Consider the following 26,007-nt stretch of genomic DNA (forward strand, 5'->3'; position numbering starts at 1 on the left):
GTCAAAGGCAATTAGAAGGTTACCAGTGACCTTAGCAAGAGCAGTTCTATTTGAGTAAAACCGCTTCCTGCTCATTCCTTCATTCCTGCAATACCATACGCCCTCATAATTCACATATCTCCTTTACCATATGAACCTCGTGTAAGGACCATGTGACTAAATATTCCAAGTTAATGATTATGATAAATTTCAAGCCCTCGATCTGGATATGGTTATTAATTTTCTCCAATTACACAGGTACATGGAGTCTATTTATTGGTTACATCAGGGCAGTAATTCATTATAATTATTCCTCTCCTATTGATTTCCTAATATAGTCCTTACAATAGCTCTTTCAATGGTGTAATAAAAAGAGCACTGGTTTTAGTATCAGAAAACCTGGTTATTAGTCCTGATTCCAACCACATGGGCTTGGAAAAACATTCAGGTACTCAGAATCTGGACTGTAGTATTACAATGCTTATAGTAGAGAGTCATTCATTCATTCAACCAATATTTACTGAGGAGTTACTAAGTGCCAACATTGAAGTGGGCATTAGGGAGAGAATGCATAGGCATGGGGCATAATCACTATCCTTAAACCACATCAGCCTTGGAAAGGCAATACACAAATAAAAGTGAAAAGAGATTTATCAAAGTATTTCATAGCTATTAAGCACTGTACAGTGTATTCATTTTAATTACTATATTGTTCATCCAATTAACATTTACTATGTGGGTACCTATGCTGTATGTGCTGCCCTGGAAATGGAGGATACAAATTTGAATAAGAACAGTTAGAAGAAATGAACAACATGGTAGACTTCAAAACACAATGTGGAATAAAAAAATTGCAGGATTGGTAAATTGAAAAGTGTTTTTTAAGTGTATACTTAAAAAAAGGAACTAGCAAACTAGCAATTGTCAATTTTTCATGATACAATTTTCCATGGTACAAATGTGCTTGTTATGTTATGCTTTGAGCTTGTCTGATTTTTAGAAAATCTGGAAAGACGTCTGCTCTCAAAAGACCCACAGTCCAGCAGGGGAGACAGATGTATGAAAGTCACAATGTAAGGTGATATGCATTTTACTAGACCACATCTCTCCCTGTATCTTAGAAAAAGTTTCATGGGCAGATGCCACTTGAAGAAATAGTGGAAGGAATTCTTTGACTAGGTCTCCTGCTTGTCCACTTTCTGTCTACACAGTGGCCTCACTTCTACCACCTCAGAGAAGCAAGACTTTCTTGCTTAGGTTTCCTCCCCTGTTCACATTTCATCTCAATACATCCTTTGCGAGTCTCAAGAACTTGCTCCTTTTGCTTGGGCTGAGGAAGATTTTGATCCCTTCTCTGCTGTTCTAGAGCCAATGACCCACTTTCCTTTGACCTTGGCTATAACTTTGTTCCTTCAATTCTCCCATCTCTCCCTCTCCAGTTTTCTGGTCCTTCCTCCCCTTTCCTTTCTACAGTATTTCACACATAGGTATCTTTACCTAATTCCAGTCTTCCTGCTAACTATTTCCCATCTGATCTTCTTTTCTCCATAATTGAACTCCCCAGAACATGTGACCTATACTTGAGGCTCCCATATCCTGATAAGCCCCATGTTCTTAAAATCCTGTAGTCGTTTCCAACTCCCTCCTTGATCGCCATTACCACCACCACCTACCCTATTGAAATTGCATTTTTGAATGTCACTAATAATGTCCTCATCACCAAATATGGTTGTCTTGCCCTATTCTCCCTACATCTCCATAGGTGGGAGAATTTACCCTTCTCCCTGATCTACCTTCCAGGACTCCACCCTGTCCTCATTCTGTCTTTACTCCTTTAGATGTTCCAAATCCGACCATCAGGCTTTCTTTTCTTTCTGTTTCTTACATGAGGATCTTTTAGATATTCCACATAATTCTGTTCTTAACATGTTCTTCTCCTGGCATGTACTCTCTATTGAATATTTTAGCTGCTGCCATGGCATCCACTACCATCTCTCTACTGACAACCCCTAAGTTTGTGTTTTTAACATGGACTGTAAGCCTAGTTTTGACCTCCTGATGAACAGTTCTACTTTGATGTTCTACCATCATCTCAAACTCAGCATGTCTAAAAGCTGAGCTCTTTGCCTCTTTATATCCTAAAAACAAACCAAACCAAACAAAATCTCCCCTATCACAACCAGTGAAAATCATCCAAGTTCATTCTGCTAAATTTGTCTGTTTCTGAGACTTTCCATTTCCATTTCTCCTAACCATCATAACTTCAAATCCTCTCCCATTCTCCTCTTGGATAGGCAACCACAGTTACTTTGTTCCCAGAGTTTCTTGAATCTGCCCCTTCCGTTTTATTCTCATAGTTATTCCCCCAGTTCAATCTGTAACTACCTTGAGTCTGGACTATTGAGAACACCTTCTACAGAGTCTATTCAAGCCTCCAGCGTCTTCTATCTCCAACCTATTAATTTTCCTAAGACATCAAATTCATCATTTCACTTTTCCTTTGAAGAAAGTATTTTAATTGTCTAATTCTTGGACTCTAATGGGATATAATACGGTCCAGACTCCAAGGACTGGAACTCAAAGCTCTTTACATTCCTTCCTCACATATTTTTAATACCATACCAACCATTACTTTTCTAAATTCTCATAATTGAGGCAAATTGGTTCTGTGTAAATTCTTGAGCTTCAACTTTCTGATGTAAATAGGAATAGTATTTTTAGGGTTTTTGTGAGGATTAACCATAATGGTGTGTGTAAAGAACCTAATAGTGTCTCACTGGTGGTTAACTGTGTATCACAAATATGCTATTTGTTTTCTCAGTTCTCTGCTCACCTGGTCTTTTTATACAGAATGCCTTCCTTCTAGGGAATGCTTCATTTGTCCCAGCCCAACAGTGACCTTTATGTCCCCTCCCTGCCTATGAAAACTCCCTGTCAGTACTATTTAGTACTATGCTAGTAATATTGTTACATACATTGTGATCACTATATTAGTGTATGTCTTAAACATTAAACATGCATCAGACTCCTGCTTGATAAAGCACAAATTACTGGGCTCCACCCCAAATCTCTGATTCAGTAAGTCTAGGGTGGGACCTGAGAATCTGTATTTCTTATAAGTTGCCTGCTATTGCTGTGTCTTCTGGTCCGGGGATCACATTTTCATTTATTTATCTTTTTAGATTTTTTTTCAAAGGGGGAGGGGCAAAGGGAAAAGAAGGGAGAGAGAGAATCTTAAACAAACTCCACAATCAGCACAGAGCCCATTGTGGGGCTCGATCTCATGACTCTGAGATCATGGCCTGAGCCAAAAGTAAGAGTTGGTCACTTAACCGACTGAGCCACCCAGGTGCCCCAATGGGATCACACTTTTAGAATGACTGGTGTATGTATATTTTCAGATTGTAAGCTCCTGTGTAACAGGAATGCTGTATTGTTCTTTTTTCCACTGACTCACCCTCCCCTTTCTATATTCTCCAGGTAGTACACAGGACAGTAGTTTAACATGGAAGAAAGAAATGTTTTTCAACTGAATTTAATTCAAATTCTATATTCACTAGCTGGTGTAATCAGTCTGAAACCATTTCCAATATTTAAAAATTTACTGAAAAGGAATGACTTAGTGAATGGCAGGTAAACATACTATTTATTTATAAAGAAAAACCCGTTAGATATAAATACAGGCAGACAAACCTCAATTCTTCATGTTAGTGAAGAGGTAGGTATAAGAACTCCAGGAATTTAAAAAAGGAAAATTAAGGGTGCCTGGGTGGCTTAATCAGTTAAGCAACTGACTGATTTCGGCTTGGGTCATGATCTCAGGGTTGTGAGATTAAGCCCCAAGTGAGGCTCCATGTTGGGTGTGAAGCCTGCTTAAGATTCTCTCTCTCCTTCTCCCTCTGCCTTATCCCTCTCTCTTCCTTTCTCCTCTCTAAAAAAAAAAAAAAAAAAAAAAAAGAGAGAGAGAGAGAGAGAGAAAAAGAAAGAAAAATAAAATTATTTATATTTTCCTCTGGAATGCTTTTTAAAAGTTATATTTTGGGATGGGCTTATCTTACATTTTGGAAATTCACAATGCTCTAAGTAATTCCCCCATGAAGGGATGTTTTTGTGTCAAGGACCACGCCCTGCCTTCTCTGAAGCAGATGATGGATGGAGGAAGGGGGATTAAGAGGAAGATGTCAATAGCAAAATAGGATAAGGAATGAACATGGGGAAAACTTTCAGAAGATAATGAAAGGATAATCTGTCCCCAGACCTGGGGAAGATAATGGCTGGCCACTCAATAATGGCCTACTCTCCCCATAGCCTACTCATATCTCAGCTACTTCTGGACTGAAGGCATATTATGTAAAGAGGCTCCTGCTCCATAACCGAAATTTTCAATTTTCAAATTGACTTGTGGGCAAGGTCTATAAAGACTGACTGACATAAGAAAGATCTGGAAAGGCATTCACTGTACCTAGCTTGGCTTTGTTTTAATCCTATCTTTTCCAATCCAAGCTAGGGTATACAGTATTTTCTGCTGAATTAATTTAAAACAATATGCCAATGGAATCATTTCTCTAATTTCTCTTTCTACAGTTGCATTGTTAGTGTATAAGAAAGCAACGGATTTCTGTGCATTGATTTTTTATCCTGCCACATTACTGAATTGCTGTATGAGTTCTAGTAATTTGGGGGTGGAGTCTTTCGGATTTTCCACATAAAGTATCATGTCATCTGCGAAAAGAGAGTTTGACTTCTTCTTTGCCAATTTGAATACCTTTTATTTCTTTTTGTTGTCTGATTGCTGTTGCTAGGACTTCTAGTACTATGTTGAACAACAGTGGTGAGAGTGGGGATCCTTGACGTGTTCCTGATCTTAAGGGAAAGGCTCTCATCTTTTCCCCATTGAGGATGATATTCACTGTGGGTTTTTCATAGATGGATTTTATGAACTTGAGGAATGTTCCCTCTATCCCTATACTCTGAAGAGTTTTAATTAGGAAAAGATGCTGTATTTTGTCAAATGCTTTTTCTGCATCAATTGAGAGGACCATATCGTTCTTCCCTCTCCTCTTATTAATGTGTTCTATCACATTGATTGATTTGCGAATGTTGAACCACCCTTGCATCCTGGGGATAAATCCAACTTGGTCATGGTGGATGATCCTTTTAATGTATTGTTGGATTCTATTAGCTGAGATTTTGTTGAGAATTTTGGAATCCATATTCATCAGGGATATCTGTCTGAAATTCTCCTTTTTGATGGGGTCTTGGCCTGGTTTGGGGATTAAGGCAATGCTGGCCTCAGAGAATGAGTCTGGAAGTTTTCCTTCTGTTTCTATTTTTTTGAAACAGCTTCAGGAGAATAGGTACTATTTCTTCTTTGAATGTTTGGTAGAATTCCCCAGGGAATCCATCAGGAATGATTCCATTTACAATAGCATCAAAACCCATAAGATACTTTGGAATAAACCTAACCAAAGAGGTAAGGGATCTATACTCTAGGAACTACAGAACACCCATGGAAGAAATTGAAGAAGACACAAAAAGATGGAAAAACATTCCATGCTCATGGATCAGAAGAATAAACATTGTTAAAATGTCTATGCTACCCAGAACAATCTATACCTTCAACGCCATCCTGATCAAAGTTCCAACAACATTTTTCAAAGTGCTGGAACAAACAATCCTAAAATTTGTATGGAATCAGAAAGGACCCCGAATCGCCAAGGAAATGTTGAAAAAGAAAAACAAAGCTGGGGGCATCACGTTCCCGGATTTCAAGATGTATTACAAAGCAGTGATCACCAAGACAGCATGGTACTGGCACAAAAACAGACATATAGACCAATGGAACAGAATAGAGAACCCAGATATGGACCCTCAACTCTATGGTCAAATAATCTTTGACAAAGCAGGAAAAAGTAGGCAATGGAAAAAAGATAGTCTCTTCAATAAATGGTGCTGGGAAAATTGGACAGCTATATACAGAAGAATGAAACTCGACCTTTCCCTAACACCATACACAAATATAAACTCAAAATGGATGAAGGACCTCAATGTAGGACAGGAATCCATCAAAATCCTAGAGAAGAACATAGGCAGTAACCTCCTCGACATCGGCCACAGGAAGTTCTTTCAAGATACATCTCCAAAGGCTAGTGAAACAAAAGCAAAAATGAACTTTTGGGACTTCATCAAGATAAAAAGCTTCTGCATAGCAAAGGAAACCGTCAACAAAACAAAGAGGCAACCCACAGAATGGGAGAAGATATTTGCAAATGACACTACAGACAAAGCACTGATTTCCAAGATCTATAAAGAACTTCTCAAACTCAACACCCAAAAAACAAATAAATCAAAAAATGGGCAGAAGACATGAACAGACACTTCTCAAAAGAAGATATACAAATCGCTAGCAGCCACATGAAAAATGTTCATCATCATTAGCCATCAGGGAAATTCAAATCAAAACCACATTGAGATGCCACCTTACACCAGTTAGAATGGCAAAAATTGACAAGGCAAGAAACAACAAATGTTGGAGAGGTTGTGGAGAAAGGGGAACCCTCTTACACTGTTGGTAGGAATGCAAGTTGGTACAGCCACTTTGGAAAACAGTGTGGAGGTGCCTCAAAAAATTAAAAATAGAGCTACCCTATGACCCAGCAATTGCACTCCTGGGTATTTACCCCAAAGAAAAGATGTGAAAAGAGGGCCATATGCACCCCAATGTTCATAGCAGCAATGTCTGCAATAGCCAAACTGTGGCAAGAGCCGTGATGCCCTTCAACAGATGCATGGATAAAGAAGATGTGGTCCATATATACAATGGAATATTACTCAGCCATCAGAAAGGATGAATACCCAACTTTTACATCAACATGGATGGGACTGGAGGAGATTATGCTAAGTGAAATAAGTCAAGCAGAGAAAGCCAATTATCATATGGTTTCACTTATTTGTGGAACATAAGGAACAGCACGGAGGACATTAGGAGAAGGAAGGGGAAAATGAAGGGGAAGAAATTGGAGGGGGAGAGGAACCATGAGAAACTATGGACTCCGAGAACCAAACTGAGGATTTTAGAGGAGAGGGGTGTGGGGGGAATGGGTTAGCCCGGCCATGAAGGAGGGCACATACTGCATGGAGTACTGGGTGTTATACGAAAACAATGAATTGTGGATCACTACATCAAAAACTAATGATGTATTGTATGGTGACTAATAATATAATTATAATAATATAATAATAAAATTAAATTAAATTAAAAAAATAAAACAATACATCAGGCACAACTGTTTTGTTTCTACATGTTTATTTGTTTAACTGAAAACTTTCATTCACCAAATTAAATTGGATGATTTTAAAGACTTTTTAGTAGCTGAAATTCAAAGGAGAGAGGAAACTTTCAATCTTGCTTTTGCTGGAACACTGGCTTCTATAATATAAGAATAATTAGAGATGGTGATGAGGCCAAGAAACAGATAAAGCAAAAGGAAGAATCCTAAAGAAGTTGAAAGCAAACTTTTAGTGAAGCTGCAATTGGATAAGTGAAGTGACTCTGTGGTTTGTGCCATGGAGGATGAGCTGGTTTCCTCAGCTGTTTTGGTGATGGTGCTAATGAGGCTATAACCAGAAGTCCAGTTCCCATATGGACTTCACATGACCAGAAATTCTGCTCCACATGACCAAAACCTTTGGTCTCTAGACAAGATTGATCATTATTGAACATAAGAGGGACTAAGCAAAAATCTTCTGAAGCAAAACAGGTCATCATTACTTTAAATATAATTTAAAGCATATACACTTCTGACCTAAAGTGTAGTCTTCATCACAAAAAGTAATACAGTGTAATACATCTATAGTTATTTCCATAGCAAAGGTTGAAAATATGGTCATAGTAAACCATTTTCCCACAAACATTTTCCTAGGTTGGTGGTAAATGTATAAGATATGCAAGACAAGATAAACAACAGACATTCTTTAATGCTTTACTTTATAATTACAATAACAAGTGTAAATAAAGAAACCATTTTTATTCTTGCTCTACCTTCTAGATATCTGATGTGAAGATAGAAGTGGTTGAACTCAATATTCCTAAACTTAAACTAGTTTAATCAAAACTCAAATATTATATACATATATGGAGTCATGCACATTTTTAGAGATCATATGTTTTTTCATTGATGTTTATATAATTTTGGGGGTTCTTTCTCCACTTCTATTCAATCTATGCTGCCTGAGAAACTGTTATATTTGCCCGTGCCACCCATAGCCACACACTAGAACCATATTTAGCAGAAGACGCAATAAGAACAACACAAAGAATAATGATTGTGAGGGGTGAGAACAAGGGGAGTCCAGGAAACAGAATTTATTTGATTTTAGAAAGCATTTCACAAGTTTTCATACCCCAAATATTGGGTTACCATGGAAGTAGAGGAAATGTTTTGTCATTGTTAGAGAACTGGCTTAAAAACAAAGGTAAGTTTAAGCAGGCACTTCTCTGGATGAAGCGGTATTAACAGTGGGGAGCCCTAGGGATTGTTCTTGGAAAGGTCTTATTTAACTGCTTTTATACCAAATATGAAAATAGATTACAATGAAATCTAAAATTGTGAAGTCTAATGCTGGGAGATATCCTTCATTGTCATTTAGTCTAATTCCTTTATTTTGCAGAGAGGAAGAAAAATCTATGACATCTTGGTGAAGGTGACACAGAAGCAAGAAACACGTTCTGATTTCCAGACAATGGGCCTTCCTCTGCCACCCTGTCTTGCCTTCATTATCAGATGTGACAATGACACGGTGCCATTAAGCACTGCAAGGAGATTTCACAAAGCTCTCTGAGCTGAGCAAGCACATATGTCTGATGAGATCCAGTGTGGGAAGTCTAAGTGAATGCTTTGAGGAAAATAGAAATTAGTCACAAGTTTAGAGGCTTTGATGATCATGATAGTAAATGTGTCGACATGTAATGCTTCCCATAACCATCAGCTTAATGTGCTAGAGGTCTATTGAAAGGCCTTTGCTCATCATATCTGGGAAAAATGGTAAGAATTAATTAGAAAATATTACCCTACCATTGCACAAAAGCAGAGTGTCTTTATTCTTGGCAAGCTGTGTTGAGTTTTAGGCATAAAACCTAAAAAAGGATTGAATAGCTGGAAAGATTCACCTAGAATGGCAAATAAACTAGTCATGGGGAAGAAGGGACTTCAGTGGGAGAACTGACTAAAACAAACTTAGGGTAGAGAGGTAGAAACTTACAGTTCCAGAGCCTGGGAAGTCCAAGATCAAGGAACCTGCAGATTCAGTCAGGTGAGAACTCACTTTCTGGTGTATAGATGCTTATCTTCTTACTGAAACCTCATATAGCAGAAGGGGTGAGGGATCTCTCTGGGGTTTCTTTAATTAGGGCACTAATCCCACTCATGAGGGCTCCACTCTCATGACCTAATCACCACCTACAGTCCTACCTCCAAATACCATCACATTAGGGATTCAGTTTAAACATACGAATTTGGGGGTGGGGGAAACAAGGCATGGTTAAAAAAATAATGCAATTAAAAAGATCGATAAGTGGCTTGTACTCTCATATTACTGATAGGGGTGTAAATTGCTGTAAACCCTTTGGAAAACTCTATGGTAGTAGCTACTAAAGCTAAACCCATGCCTAGCCTATGATCCAGCATTTCCATTCCTAAGTATATGCCCAAGAGAAATGAGTACATATGTCCAAAGAAAAATTTGTACAAGACTTTTATAGCAGCATTGTTTGTACTATTTCAAATTAGGGATGAGCCAAATGTCAATCAGTGGGAGAATGCATAAATCAATCATGGTACATTTACACAATGGAATACTACAATGCCATAAAAAAGAATGAACCATTTATATTGCAACAGTATGTATGAATTTCACGGACATTATATTGAACAAAAAGGGTACATTGTGTATTAGTTCATTTCTATAAAATTTATGTGAAGTTCATTTATATAAAATTAGTTCACTTATATAAAATTATTTAAAAGCAAAACAACTGATGATGATAGAAGTCAGAGTAATGTAAACTCCCTGGGTTGTAAGTATTGACAAGGGAAGCCTTGCGGAAACCAAATGTAGGGCCTGGGCATGTTCTACATCTTCACCTCGATGGTGGGTTACGGGGGTGTATACATATGTCAATATATACTGGACTGCACACTTACTATTACTGTTTGCTGGGTTTCCGGCAATAAAAAAAGAAGAAAAATGATGGACGGTGGGAAGAACATGATTTAAAGGAGGGTAGTTTTAGTACAAATAACAGGAAAAACTACTGCATTTGTTTTATCATTTCTCCAATTCAGATTGACAGAGTATGTTCCAGGCTCTATGTTCAGAGAAGATACCCAAAGATAATATGACTCAATTCTTGTCCTTGAGAATTTCACAGTCATGTGAGAGAACAGACCCATGGCTAAAATGAACAAGTCAGGAAAACAACAGATGTTGGCGAGGATGCGGAGAAAGGAGAACCCTCTTACACTCTTGGTGGGAATGAAAATTGGTGCAGCCACTCTGGAAAACAGTATGGAGTTTCCTCAAAAAGTTAAAAATAAAGCTATCCTATGACCCAGCAATTGCACTACTAAGTATTTATCCAAATGATACAAACATAGTGATTCGAAGGGGCACCTGCACCCCAATGTTTATAGCAGCAATGTCCACAATAGCCAAAATATGGAAAGAGCCTAGATGTCCATTGACTGATGAATGGATAAAAGAGAGGTGGTATATATACAATGGAATATTGTATTACTCAGCCATCAAAAAAGAATGAAATTTTGCCATTTGCAATGACATGGATGGAACTAGAGAGTATTATGCTAAATGAAATAAGTCAGTCAGAGAAAGACAAATACCATATGATCTCACTCATATGTGAAATTTAAGAAACAAAGCAGATGAGGGGAAGGGAAGGAGAAATAAAATAAGATGGAAACAGAGGGGGAGATAAAACGTAAAAGACTCTTAACTCTAGGAAACAAAAGAAGGTTGCTGGAGGGGAGGTGGGTGGGGTGAATGGGGTAACTGGGTGGTGGACATTAAGGAGGGCACCTGATGGAATGAACACTAGGTGTTATATGCAAATGATGAATCACTAAATTCAACCCCTGAAACTAATAATACTAGTACATTAACTAACTTGAATTTAAATAAAATCCAAAAAAATAACTCTGATAACATGGTAAGTACCATCATCATGGTATTAATAAGAACCATGGAAACATGGTGAATTGAATGTGGGAATGGGAAGTCAGGGATAGTTGCATGGAGGAAGCACATTTGAATTGTGATTTTAAGAAAGAGAAGAAGCTCAACAAGTGATGTAGGGGAAGGAAGGGTAAAACAAAAAATCCTATGTGTATGAAAGCACAAAATTACCCAGCAGGTGTGAGTTATCTAGTTGTCAGGAATGACAGGGAGTCTGGATAGGGGAGGGTAGATGAAGCTGGACTAGAGCTAGGAAGATTAAGAAGGGCCAGTAAGTAATTGAGACTGAAGCAGGAAGTGACACGGTCATATTGGTATTACAAAAGGACAACCCAGGAGTCCGCAAAGGGTACACAGAGGGGAGAAGAGGAGGTGGTGCCAATAGTCACTGAACACACACAGATGTGCCAACCTGCTGGTTGAACTGGAATGCATGCTGGTTGGTAGATAGAATAAAAGTAACTGTGCTAAGTGGTAAAATTAAGAATGCAAAATCTAATAAACTCTTAGTACAAACTGCTCATTACAAGATGTTGCTATGATCATTGATAACTGGGCTTGCTGACATTGTGACATCAAGGGAACTTCTGCAGCAGGGTCTGTGGATCTGGGCTGTGTCACGGTAGACAGCAAGGCTACATTGCACAGCCTTTAGTAAGCATTCTGGGCTTCCAGAGGATCCCAGTTAATCATCACCCTCAAGCTCAAACTATTGCTTCTGACTCGTTTAGTTTTTACTTTTATTTTTATTTTTTAATTTTTAATTTTTTAAAATTTTTATTATTTTTTTTAAGTAGGCTCTATGCCCAATGTGGGGCTTGAACTCACAACCCTGAGATCAAGACCTGAGCTGAGATCAAGAGTCGGACACTCAACTGACAGCCACCCAGGTGCCCCCATTTTTACTTTTATTTTGATTATAGTGCAATGCAATTCTCTGTGTGTAGTTTTTGATATAACATATACATTCATGATAAATATTTTAAGTGGAAATCCACAATAAAGAAACTTCAAAGCCTGGATATGTTTCCAAAATTTTAAGTATCATGAACAGGTAAATATTCTGGATTTTCCTGAGATCAAAGAAGAAAACAGTAATCACCACAGCCTGAGGCATGTTCTAATACTGTGTAAAAATCATTACGACATTAAAAATGTTTGTATTTCTAAAATGAAAACAACTTGGTTCTTTCAACATAAAAATCTGATTATCGTATTATTACAAGTGATATAAATGTTGGATGGAAATAGAGCTCAAAGGTTATGGTGTTAAAAGTTGAACAGGTGAGACGCTTTTTAAAACCAAACTGCCTATCATGTTTTGTTAAAGGTCATGATTCAATGAGAAAAATATGCAATCATTAATGAAGGAAAATTTAAAGAACACAGGAAGTTAGTTTCGTGCACTAATGAGCTTAAAATAAAAATTTTTTTAATCAAAGTGTGTCAATAGGTAATTACAAAGCATTTTTAAACATATCATCAGAACTTTTAACAATCTATTATGTAGTTAAACATAAGCGAATGTTTTGAGACATGAAATACTTAGGCGAAATTAGAAAAATAATTAGTATGGGTATATCACAGCAATGTAGCCTGACTGTGGCAAAGTTATCTACTGAAATGATAAAGGAACCTTTTGGAAAACATAGAAATCAAACCAGTAAAATTTTAATCACTATCGATAGAGCTTTAAGAGTTTCATGTAAAAGGGTTCTGATAGTACCTAATATACAAAATTCAAGATGCTAAAGGTGGTTAGATATTTTTTTGTCGATCTGCTGGTGCAAGATGAGAAAGTATCTGTGATGCCTCAAACTATTTCAGTGGATACCAAGAAAAATGGTTTCACTGAGAAGTAGTCACATGAAAACAGTGCCAGAGTGGTAACATGGAGAACGTCTGGCGTTTCAGTCCACAATTTCGAAGAAAGTTCCAGATGTTTTGTTTTCATCCCAGCTCAATACATTCAATATATTCAGCTGATGCAATAAAAGATGCATACCAAATAAATCAGTATTAGTATCTTCTTTGTGAATTTTCTATATATTACCATATATTAAACAAACACCAGAGATAATTAAATACTATATCTGAAGAGAGTTCAGGATTGGACATTAGAGAAATACTAGGACCCCAATGGGCAATCCATAGAGCTAGAGCTGCAACCACTGAGACGAAATCATGCCAAGCCTTTGTGTTTGTTTAATGTAAATCATGAAGTGGGAGTATTTAAACATTTGAAAAGTGCAATTAACTCTTAGGGATTTGGTTTTAATGAAATATTCTACTAGAAATTTCAATACGTTCTTTAGCTTTATAAGAGACAAATGAAAATATGGTGCCCATATAAAAGTAATAAAGTAAATTATAAAGAAGCAGAAGATACAGAGAAACAAATGAACAAAGGGTACAATCTGAAACAAAACGAAATTATTATAAGAGAAAAACTATTATATTGTCTAATAAATTACACAGAAATGGGTTTATTATTTTATGACAAAAATGAAAAGTATGATGAATTAATAACCTCTTTCAATTTATTTAATCCTAAACTTTAGCTACATTATGTATAGGGTGATCAAAAACTTATAAAATTAAGGCAACTGATTAAATATGATAGTCCATGATGGTTTTGTAACTTAATTGATAATAAAGAAATTAAATATATAAAAACCCAGACAGTATTATGAAGGCTAGAAAAAAATTTCAACATAATAATTAGAAGTTCAAAAGCTGGAATTATAAAAAGTGCAAAAGTATAATTGATTAATTTTAGTATGATGAATGATATTGTTGATATTAAGAGACATTGTCTATATACAGAGAACTACAGATTACATAATGACTACCAATGTAAAAGGAAAGTTATAGGAAGAGCCTATGTACATTGTTCATGTCACCTCATGGCTCAGATGAAGGCAAATTTTAGGACGTGAACCCCATCAACCAAAGGCTGTACCAACACTTCTGAAAACCAACAAATGATTTTGAAATCATTAGAAAAATGTGATGACTGATAAGTACTAAAAATTATACCATGTGGCAAGAAGTTTCATAAGGTACACATAGTTTAGTTTTTATAGAGAATAAAAAGTGATTTTTAATTTTTAAAATTTATATGTTGATTTATATATAATTGTGAGAGTTAACATATTTTTAAATTTTCACCCCTGAATGAAGGCAGGCGAGAAGGAAGTTTAGAAGGCTATTGTAATAGTGTTGGAAGTTATGAGGGGTGAAAAAGAAGGAACTGAAATAGAGAGGTAATAGTAATAGTGCTTGCTGACCAATTTGATATTAGAAGAAGAGGTGCTAGGGTGTTTCTAACTTCAATGAACAGGACAGTACCAGTTTTGAACATACTGAATTTGAAGAACTTGTATAAACATCCATATGAAAATTTATAAAAGAGTAATAAAAACAATAATAATTATGTTATCATAAGATAATATTTATAAATATTTATATTGGGGTACATAATGTTCCATATTCTTTCAGATACTTTATTTGATTTTCATACCACTCCGGTAAATATAGTAATACGATTATTACTAGGAGCTCCTTCTTACTGAGCCTCTACTATTCCTCCACTCTGCAGTGTTATTTGAACCCCTCTGTATGTCGGCAGGATAAATCCCTGCCTTTGTGGAGCTGACGTTTTCATGGAGGAAAACAGACAATAATGAAATATATGCAAAGTAGAAGCTCAGGAACAGAGTTAGGGTTAAGTGGGTGGAATGTGATGGTGTAGTTTAAATACATGATGGTCAGGGAAGGAGATATTTGAACAGAATCCTGAAGGAAGGGAAGGAGTGACTCACATGCTTATCTTGGGAGGGGTCATTCTCGGCAGAGGGCACAGCAAGGGCAAAGATGGCAATGTGCTTTCTGATGGATCTGAAGATCAGCAAAAAGGCCAGTGTAGTTACCACAGAACTGAGTGAAGGGGTGAGTCATAGAAAATTCGAAATCGAGTCAAAGTAGTTGGCAGAGGACACACATACACACACACACACAGAGTCTTTTAAGGACATGGTAGAACATTTGGATTTTTCTCTATGTCTTACATATTAAAAGAACCACTCTGGGTCTGTATGGTGACAAGACTAGGTCAGCAAGAATGGGAGAAAGAGACCAAGTACTGAAGCTCTTGAGCTACTTGTAGCTGAGGCAAGAGATGATGATGGCTTGGATTAGGATGTACCAGTGGGGGTGGTACCAACAGGATAGATTTTAGATACATTTCCAAGGTAGAACCAATAGGATTTACTAAAAGTTAATTGTTAATTGTGGGTTGCATAAGAGGGGGAGAAAACTTATGAATGCAAGATATTTGGCCCTAGTGACTCACTGGGTGAATGGTGGGACCACTCAATGGGAAAGTAACGAGCAGGTTTGAAGGGGAAAATCTGGGGTTTGGGTTTGGACATGTGAAGTCTGAGATACTATGTGCTAGATGCCTTTAAATCCTTTTAACAATTGATCTAATATCTGCAAGGGAGGTATGACCGTTGTCCCTGTTTTATGGTTGCAAAAACTAAGGCTTTGAGATTTTCTTCAATTTAAGTTCTTTTAACCAATGGGTTGGGAGTAATCTTAGAGCTGTCAGGAGGCTGAGACAGTATAATATACTCAATGTATTTAATTCAAAAGTATTTCTTGAAGATCACTATGTACTTCTTTATCACTCTTACGTGCTGTGACCAGGAAGAAAGGAATTAAACATGTTAACCTTTTGCTACCTTCCAGGAATTTGCAGTGTTGAAAAAGAATGTAGATATAGTAGATGACACTGAAATTGTTGGGCCACAGCTCAAAGTAGGATAGCAGTAAAGATAACAATCCCTGGAGTAATTTAGTAGAAGGAGAAAAGTCAGTGAGGGACAGAACTGTGTGACTTGAGGTCCTTTCTGGAAGTTATGAAGGAGGATTTTAATGAGAAGGAGTTAGATGGTCTTCAGGCCAAGAACCTGCATGGGTATAGTCAGTATGTGCCTGGGGATACCACGGAGACCATTCAACCGAAGTAGTGAGAGAAAAAGATGGATGGGCAGAGAAAGGCCAAATTAGGCAGGGCTGTGAAAGCCAGGCAGAGCATCTTGGTTTTTATCCCATAGGTAACTGGGAGCCCATGATAGTTTCTAAGGCTAGAGCTGAAACATGGTCAACATTCACCATTTCTTAACTAACATTTTCCTAGAGGGTTGCCAAACTCTTATTGGCAACACTTATATTTTACTTACATTTAATATTTTTCATTTGCAATAAAAGTGATCACATATAACATCTAGGTAGATATTTTGACATGCTAATTCCTTTTGGTTCCAAACTCATTCAAATAATACATTTTTGTTCAAAAAGGAGAAATTATAATGTGAGGTTATGAAAAGTCCATTTCCCTCTTAACATTCTTCCTAGCAACTCAGTTGTTTTCATTGGCTTTTATTAAAACAACCTTTGTGTGAACTGGCAATTTGTTTTGTAAATATCAATGAAAGCATATTTCAGAAAATATAGTAATAAAAACCAACCCAATTTCAGAAATATGCTTGCTGCCAGACATCAGTCTTCAGCTCATATTATGAGTATTTCCAGTAAGTCTTAAATACACATTAACATGAGAAATAGCTCACTGTTTAAGATCAAAAAAGTTGAAAAATCCTTCACTGCCTCTCAAATACTGTTTAAGGATTCTGCCCAATAAAATGTATTTCCCTTTTTGATAGAATATATTTCTAATGGTTCAAGCAGTTCATTTAATTGAACATTTTCCCCCTGAAAAAACTGACTTAAACTCAGTTTATTATCATTTTAATATCTACATGTTTTATAACTTTGTTTAACAGGTTTGGGATATTAACATTTCAGCAATACCTATCTTGAACCCTTATCCACCTTATTAAAACTTTACAAGAATTAAAAACTTTGTCCAAGACTCGAAGGAACTCTATTACTATTTTTCAAACGTGCACATCTCAGCTATTGTCACTGAGCTACATTTAATAAGAGAAAAATATTATTCCTCAACTGAAGTACAGTAAAGAGAGACTACTAGCTAAATGTTCTGAAGAACTTTCACTTGAATGCCTCCTGGCTGGCAGATGAAACATCTGAGAAGTGAAACTGTATCATTGCATAGTTGTTTTCTAGGCACTGTCATAGTCATACTATGTATCTGCTGTGATGCTTTTTTATGTAAATGTTTTCTGTCCCTTCCTTTTCTCTTAGAACACATCTCCACAGTCTACTAACTGTCCTGGTTTCCACAATATAGATTTCTTCATGTTTCAAAGTAAATCAGTGAATTAATTCCATTAATATGGTTTGAGTGTGATACCTTGTGCCTACAATCATGCTAGTCACTCACATTATACTTGTGCTCTATAAAACATGAATCCATAGCACATAATTCAAGGCATTCTGTAACTAAGTACTGAGTTATAAGATAAAGCCTAGAGCCAAAGTGAGAGAAGATAAAGAACTGCATGTCTAAGAGCCAGACCTTGATGTGCTTAGATTGTCAGTAGTGTGAAAAGGGGCAGGTTAGCCCAGATACCCTGGGAGTCTCCACCTCTAAGTAAGCATAGTAAAGAAGGGCATTACCATGTAGAGCAGCAATTTGTGTCTTTGTAATCAAGAAGTAAAATCTTAGTGATAAATGTAAAGCAAATGACAACAAGTGTCTAGTCCTTTACGTTGGGTATTAGGGACATAAAATCATAATTACAAAATGAAATCAGTGAATTAGAATAACGAAGCTGACTGGGTTAAGGGGTATGTGGATTGCATAAACTTTTTTGCTGTTTTTTTTTTTTTAATTTTTTTGTGGTGAGTCACAGTAAGCAAATGGAATAGTTGCTATGCCTAAAGATGGTCTCATGAGTTATGGCTGCCTTTTTGCTACACATAAAAATGAGACCTAAAACCAGGAACAAATGAAAAGAAATAACTATCCTCAGACAGTCTGAAAATATGAAAGGATTTAACAAAATTAACAAAATCCCCAAAACTCTGCCTGTGAGAAATCTAAATCAACCCGAACAAACTTTTGGGGAACCTGGAATTGTGAAGAACACATTTGAGAAAAAAGTCCATATCATCTTTTTTTCACCTTCTTTTTTATTATTATTAATTTTTATTAACATATAATGTATTAGTTGTTTCAGGGGTACAGGTCTGTGATTCATCAGTCTTACACAGTTCACAGCGCTCACCATAGCACATACTCTCCCCAATGCCCATCACCCAGCCACCCCATCCCTCCCACCCCCACCACTCCAGCAACCCTCAGTTTGTTCCCTGAGATTAAGAGCCTCTCATGGTTTGTAAAAGTCCATAATATCTTAAAGAAAAAAAAAAAAAGAATTTGTATCTGACTTCTGAATATTTTCTATAGTGTTATCATGCTGTCACTTACCATAGAAAACATTGTGAGGTTCTTTTACCCTGTGTTGACACAAAAGCTCTGACCATAACACAAAATTCCGATTGAAACATATAGCTCAGTCATTTTGAAGCTATGTGACGTTACCCAGAGACAGGCCTTGTGTAATCTGTAAGCTCCTAGAGAGAATGGCTACATTGTTTGGATAATTGAGGAAAATTTTCCTAAATAGTCATGAGCAAAGCTTCTACTAATCTCCACTTTCTCAGCATCATCTGTCATATAATGGGCTCGGAAGAAATGGAAAGATCAGAATTGATTACAAATTCTCTTAGACCACAGTGATATCAACAAAACGGCAGACTAGGCAGTTACGTGCCCTCTGTACCCCCTGGAAACATTAGAAGAACAACTAGAGACTGACTAAAATAACTTTATAGGAGCTCTGAAGCCAGTCAAAAATCTAAAGCAACCAAGCGAATGCCCAATCGAGAAAAAGCCACATTCGATATGGTAGGAAATTTTGTGGTACTTGTACTCTCCCTTGTCCCACCCTTTCTCCATGAGAAGGGACAGCCTTTTCAACAAGTGGTGCTGGGAAAACTGGATATTCCATGCAAAAAAATTATTAAGTTGGACCCTTACCTCACACCACGTACAAAAATTAACTCAAAATGGACCACACATCTAAATTCAAGATTAAAACCATAACAATCTTAGAGGAAAAACTTCATGACACTGGATTTGGTAGTGATTTCTTGGATATGACACCGATTACACAGTCAACAAAAGAAAAATTAGATAAATTGAACATCGTCGAAATTAAAAACTTTGTCATCAAAGGACACTGTCAACAGAGTGAAGAGGAAACCCGTGGAAAAGAAGAAAATATTTGCAAATCATACATCTCATAAAGGTTTAATATCCAGAATATATAAATTAGTTCTACAGTTCAACAGTAAAAAAACCAACAACTCCATTAAAAACATGGGCAAAAGGGAGCGCCTGGGTGGCCCAGTCAGGTAAGTGTCTGACTTTGGTTTAGGTCATGATCTTGGGGTCATGGGATCGAGCCCCATATTGGGTTCCCTGCTTGTGGGGGAGTCTGCTTCTCCCTCTCCTTCTGCCCCTCCCCCACACTCGTGCATGCACGTGTGCACGCTCTCTCTCTCAAATAAATAAGTAAATAAATAAATAAAATCTTAAAAAAATATATGGGCAAAAGAATATATACAATTGGGGCGCCTGGGTGGCTCAGTCTGTTAAGTGTTTGCCTTCGGCTCAGGTCATGATCCCAGGGTCCTGGGATCGAGGTCCACATCGGGCTCCCTGCTCAGCGAAGAGCCTGCTTCTACCTCTCCCTGTGTCTACCACTCTGACTACTTGTGTTCTCTCTCTCTCTCTCTCAAACAAATAAATAAAATCTTTATTTTATTTTATTTTTTGAGATTTTATTTATTATTTGAGAGAGAGAGAGAGAGAGAGTGAAAGAGAGCATAAGCAGGGTGGTGGGGAGCTGAGCCGGGAGCCCAATGTGGGGTTCGATACCAGGACCCTGGGATCATGACCTGAGCCAAAGGCAGACACTTAACTGACGGAGCCACCCAGGCGCCCCAATAAATAAAATCTTTAAAAAAATAAATAAAAAAATAAAAATGGTTGAAATGGTAAATTTCATGTTATTATATTTTATTCCCCCCTAAAATAGAAATAAAAATATCTTAGACCAGGATTTCTCCAGACAGCGCCTTCAGTCACCGGGTGCTTAGGTTAACACCTCTTCCTCTCGCTGTGGCCAATAGAAGCTGCCTTGACAGGTGCATGAAAAGATTTTAATTTATATTTAAAAGCATCTTTAACTCCCTAATGCTGCTGGAGATGATAAATATAATGTCTATGTCACGTACAAGCTCACACTAAGATGTATTTTTATTTTTTAATTTTATTTAATTTTAATTTTAAAAATTTATTTATTTGTCAGACAGAGAGAGAGAGAACACAAGCAGGGGGAGCAGCAGAGGGAAAGGGAGAAGGCTTCCAGCAGGGAGCCTGATGTGGGACTGATCCCAGGACCCTGGGATCATGACCTGAGCCAAAGGCAGAGGCTTAACCAACTGAGCCACCCAGGCGCCCCTAAGACGTATTTTTATATTCTTATTGTCATTGTGCCTAAATATTTTCTTTTTAACTAATTTGAGGTGTGATATTTCATGTATATTAATAAGATAAGTGTTTTGATACATAGATAGCAAAGTTAGAAAATGACTATTTGATTGGTGGAATTAATTCAGGAGTAATATACACTAGAAGCAATCTAATCTACATCTCTCTTGCTCAATTTAAATGCCCCAGAAAGAGCCAAGATGTCCATCAACAGATGAATGGATAAAGAAGATGTGGTAGATATATACAATGGAATATTATGCAGCCATCAAAGGAATGAAAACTTGCCATTTGCAACGACATGGATGCAACTGGAGGGTATCATGCTAAGCGAAATAAGTCAGTCAGAGAAAGACATGTATCACATGACCTCACTGATATGAGGAATTCTTAATCTCAGGAAACAAACTGAGGGTTGCTGGAGTGATGGGGGGTGGGAGGGATGGGGTGGCTGGGTGATAGACATTGGGGAGGGTATGTGCTATGGTGAGCACTGTGAATTGTGTAAGACTGATGAATCACACATCTGTACGTCTGAAACAAATAATACATTATATGTTTAAAAAAAAGAAGAAGATAGCAGGAGGGGAAGAATGAAAGGGATGGAATCAGAGGGGGAGACGAACCTTGAGAGATTAGGGACTCTGAGAAACAAACTGAGGGTTCTAGACGGGACGGGGTTGGGGGATGGGTTAGCCTGGTGATGGGTATTAAAGAGGGCACGTTCTGCATGGAGCACTGGGTGTTATTCGCAAACAATGAATCCTGGAACACTACATCAAAAACTAATGATGTAATGTATGGTGATTAACATAACATAATAATAAAAAAAGAAAAGAAAAAAAAAAAATAAATGCCCCAGATTTATTTGAGGCATATATTGGCCTCCTTACCCAAAATAATCATCCTCCTTCATTCTACCTGCTCGAATTCTACCCATTCTTTAGGGCCTAGCTAAAGGCAAGTTATTTTACAAAACATTTCCTGACAATCCCAGCACACACTTGTCTTCCTAACTTCTAGTCTCTATCTAGTCATTTACTGCTTTGTATTATTTGCCATCACTTTGTATTTTAGAACCAACTAAAATGTACTAAAAAATTAGCAATGGGGGGGTCTGGGTGGCTCAGTCCGTTGAGTGTCCGATTCTTGGTTTCGGCCCAGGTCATGATCTCAGGGTCGTGAGATCGAGGCCCACCCCGGGCTCTGCACTCAGCATGGAGTCTGCTTGAGATTCTTTTCTCTCTCTCTCAATAAACAAACAAACAAATCAATAAATAAAAATCTTTTAAGAAATTAGCAATTAGTCCAACTTGAAAGGACAGCCCAAAATACTGATACAAGGTGGATTCACTGAAACCAAATTGTAAACTTGTTGGTCTCTTTCGAGTCTAGTGCAGCTCCATGTGAACACACGAGTTCAAAATTACTACTGATGTGGATTCTTTAATCAGTTAATTCTAAAAACTGGCTTATGGAAGACTGAAAGACTTCCCGTTCTCTCACCCCCAGTACACACACACACACACACACACACACACACACACACACACACACAACTATACATACTGGCACACAATATTTCCCTGAGTACCAACTGTACAGAAAGCAACTTTGGGTGCCAAGGCAAAACTATTTTTTGAGTACCCACTAGGTGCAAAGCACTTTGCTAAACCCCGTGAATAAGGGATTCACTCCTCTCTAGTCATCTTTAACCCAAATTCAGAGTCTGTTACATTGGTGGGTAAGGCATGACTCTGGGCATTGGACTGCTGGGTTAATCCAGGAATTTTCCTCTTGGAGCAGACCAGAAATCAAACTGAGAAAAAAAAAAATACGAGAGGAGGTGGAGGGTCATTGTCTTCCCCTACTATTAAAAAACACGAACTCAACAAACTGAAGAAGTTCAGCCTTTGTAGTTAAGACTACATATTACTGTGAGTTCAAATTCTTTCTTTTACTATATAAGATTTATTGAAATGATACTGTTTGAGCAGAACTGAGAAAGCTGAGTATTATTTCAGGTTTTCAAGCCGTAAGGAAAAATAGTTCCTTTAGGTTTTCCATTCAGCTAGGAAAATTATAGCTTCATATTTGCCACACTAAAGCTAATGCAGTGTCAGCACCTCCATCAAATTCTGTTGTTCAGCAGTTTATAATTCAAGCAGAAAGTTTCACTTCAAGCCCAAACTTGGCCTACACAATCTCAAAGCAAATGGAGAAAAAATTATTTTGGCTAGGGCTGATTTATAAAAGCAAAAGAGAGGGTGCTTATACAGAGTATTTTGAAAAACATCTTTCAGAATTTGAGAATGTAACCGAGAATTACTGAGCTGACATCCTTCATTCTTAAAGTTATAGAAATAACCCCAAATTCCATGACGTCATGTCAGCATCAGCAGAATCTTAACTACTTTCATGAAATTCTTCATCAGGTAGAATTCCACATCAGACAGAATTACCGTTCTTAGAGAAAAAACAAGTACAGTAGAACATAAGGACAAATAAGACTTTGGATATGTTTTTCCTTTAAGTGCTGATTCTCTAGTGCACTGTCCACACACACAGAAAAGGAAAACAAATTTTTTTCCCAGTTTTTAACATACATTGGAATGGCAGGCTGGAATTCCCAGAATCAACCTTTCTCCATCCATATGTTATCTTGGAACTAGATAGAAACAACTAAATGTAGAAGTGGGTTCCCAGCAACAGGTGACCAGAGCTATTGGGCTCCCCAGTGAACTAAATGTTGGTGTGTGTGAGTGGGATGGGGAGCTAGTCCGGTGGGGATGCTGTGCAATTTGAAGTCACCTGGCAGGTGGGTTATAGATCGCCTGGTGCCTTTTTGCTACCCTATGGATGCATCTAGCAGCCAATCTGTCAGTACTCTGATCTCTTACAGTACCTTCAAAATATATCAAAAGTTTGATATCGTGGTATCAGGGCATTGCATAAGAATTTCATCTTTTCCTATAGGCAGAAGGCTCACTTGTATTAAATATGTTGATAGCTACTCCACGTCTCTTTTCCTACAGCATTCAGTGAAGCCCTACTAAACGTCAGGCTAAGGATGAATCAACAGGATTTCTGTCCTTCAGGAGATGTCAGGAGGAAGCGAACAGTTCATAAAGACAACTTCAGTATAATTTTGGAGTGCCATCTGGGTGACTTCACTGAAAAGGATCCTGAGGTGTCAGAGCTACACCTCTGTTCCCCATCACTCAGCTTTCTCCACCCTTTGAAATCGCACTGATTCACCCGGTGTCCCCTTCCTTCTTCCTTTAACACCCATTCTCCGCGGATGGGACCCTGGGTCGTTTAGTGGGAGGAACGACCGGGCTTGGGAGAACGGAATCAAGAACTGTTTTCGGAAGGGGCGATGGTGGGGTCTGGAAGGGAGGGCGAGCCTGGCGGCGGCGTCTGTAACTCTAGCGGGGCTTTGGCACTGCCGGGGTCAGGGAGGACTTACAGGGCTCCGGGCTCACCTGATCGAAGTGTGCACCGATGAGCGAGGGTTCCCATATCTTTGAACTGTTGCTCGCAGTCCCGCCTTTCTCTTTCTTGGGTGCCATGCAAAGGACGGGAGGAGCATTGGCGTCTAGACTGGGCTCAGGCCCGGACTAAGCGTCCCCGCTGCCTTAGTAACCGAAGCCCCGCCCAGTTCCTGAACGACTTCGGTTCCCCTCCCCCAAACCTGCTCTGAAGCCACAGGCCAACGGCTTCCGTCGCCATAGCAACCGAGCTTCCCAGCCCGCGGCAACCCCGAGGCGGGACTCCCAGACCCCCTGATTACATTTTAGGATTTTCCAGCGGTACAACTGTGCAAATGGGAGAGGTCAGGCCGAGGCCGGCTTCGCTTCGCCCCTCTGCTGCTACTTGGAGCCTCTCCCGCCCGAGGCATTGTCTAGAAACTTAAAATCCCTGGAATTCCGTCCATGACTTCGACACCAAAAGTTTTTCGACCCTGGGCAACCTCGAATGGAGAACTGATTCCCTCAGGAGACATCCCATGTCACTTTCTCACCCATTCTAATCTGCCCCAACTGCTTCCTTATGTACAAGTTTATCTCCCTGAACGTCTTCCTTGGCTTCGGTCTTGGGTTCTCCTCCCAGGGACTTCCTAAACAAGTGGGATCGCTTCTCCAGGAGATCCTTTGTATAACTGTAGTTGTGATTAAGATCTTTCTAGGTCTTTTTCTCTGCCTAATCAGCGCCAGTTCTCTCAAACCGTCCTCCACTGATAAGTAGTCTTTCTTCCCCTCCCCTCCAACACTCACCACTACCTAAAAGATGGTGGTCAGAGTCCCCCAAATAATAATGACAGTAATAATAGTAATGGTAATAACAACAGCTCCTGTTTCATGATCACGGCTATATCCTGCACATAGTTCTATCATTTAATTCTTACAACCACCTTCTTGCAAGTCCCACGGTGTGTGAGTGACGGCACTAGGGTTAGAATCCAGGATTGTCAGGGTTCCCAAATCCAGTGCGCTCAATTAACCTCTACAACAACTGTTTTAGGACTGCCAATTTGAGAGATGCCCGCCTTTGGGGGACTAGACTTACTTTATTTATTTTTTATAAATAAATAAGACTGATTTAAGGACAGACAGGGGCAGAACTCGACCAAAGGTGTTTTGCTTTTAGTACCTCTAAAATGCAATGTTTAACTATTCGCCTGAACCCTGCGCTTGCCGGGAGGTGAGATGCTTCAACAATCCTAATGGACCAGGGATGGCTAAGGAGACGTATGTGACCTGCGGCTTAATTTCATTCAGCACAACCTGCCAGCTGACCTTCTACGGGGTAAGGTGTTGTAATGCTTTTTATTGCTTTCTTTGAGGAATACATTTATGTGTGAGGGCCATGGTGATATCCAGCCACTACTATCTTACTTCATGGGGGGGGGGGGTTAAAGATGCCACAGCTTCTCAAGTCCTATTCATAATTTGGACCAACAAAGGGAAATTTCCCCTCCCACCCCAGTTCTTTAATACAGATTATTAAAGAGAAAGCAAAATTTCTAGAAACAGTCTTTTCATAGGAAATTTACAAAAAAAATCGACTTTTCCTTTCTTGCTGCAATATGTGTATTTATCTTCTGGGAGGGACTAGATCCATGTAGCCTAGTCACAAGTCCTATCTCGAAGCCCTCTCTTGCCATGAGAATAAAATGTCTGATGCCTAGTGAGCCCAGAGGAATCATGCCAGAAAGAGATTTTCCC

At 38.4% G+C, this 26,007-nt stretch overlaps 1 protein-coding gene across 9 annotated transcripts in view; it reads right to left on the minus strand.

Moving 5' to 3' along the window:
• The window catches only part of SPAG17 (sperm associated antigen 17), a 237,836-nt gene extending 213,436 nt beyond the window's left edge, over positions 1-24,400 (minus strand). For all 9 annotated transcript variants that reach the window (XR_003522719.2, XM_027609149.2, XM_027609136.2 and 6 more), the window contains exon 1: positions 24,265-24,400. Coding sequence is in view for 8 of the 9 variants with exons in the window: in XM_027609149.2 (XP_027464950.2) it covers positions 24,265-24,351 (87 nt within the window). In the remaining variant the exon portion in view is untranslated. The remainder of the gene's footprint in view (positions 1-24,264) is intronic.
• Positions 24,401-26,007: the final 1,607 nt, after the last annotated feature.

The sequence above is a fragment of the Zalophus californianus genome, chromosome 4 (assembly GCF_009762305.2).
Source record: "Zalophus californianus isolate mZalCal1 chromosome 4, mZalCal1.pri.v2, whole genome shotgun sequence".
In the NCBI taxonomy this organism is placed as follows: domain Eukaryota; kingdom Metazoa; phylum Chordata; class Mammalia; order Carnivora; family Otariidae; genus Zalophus; species Zalophus californianus.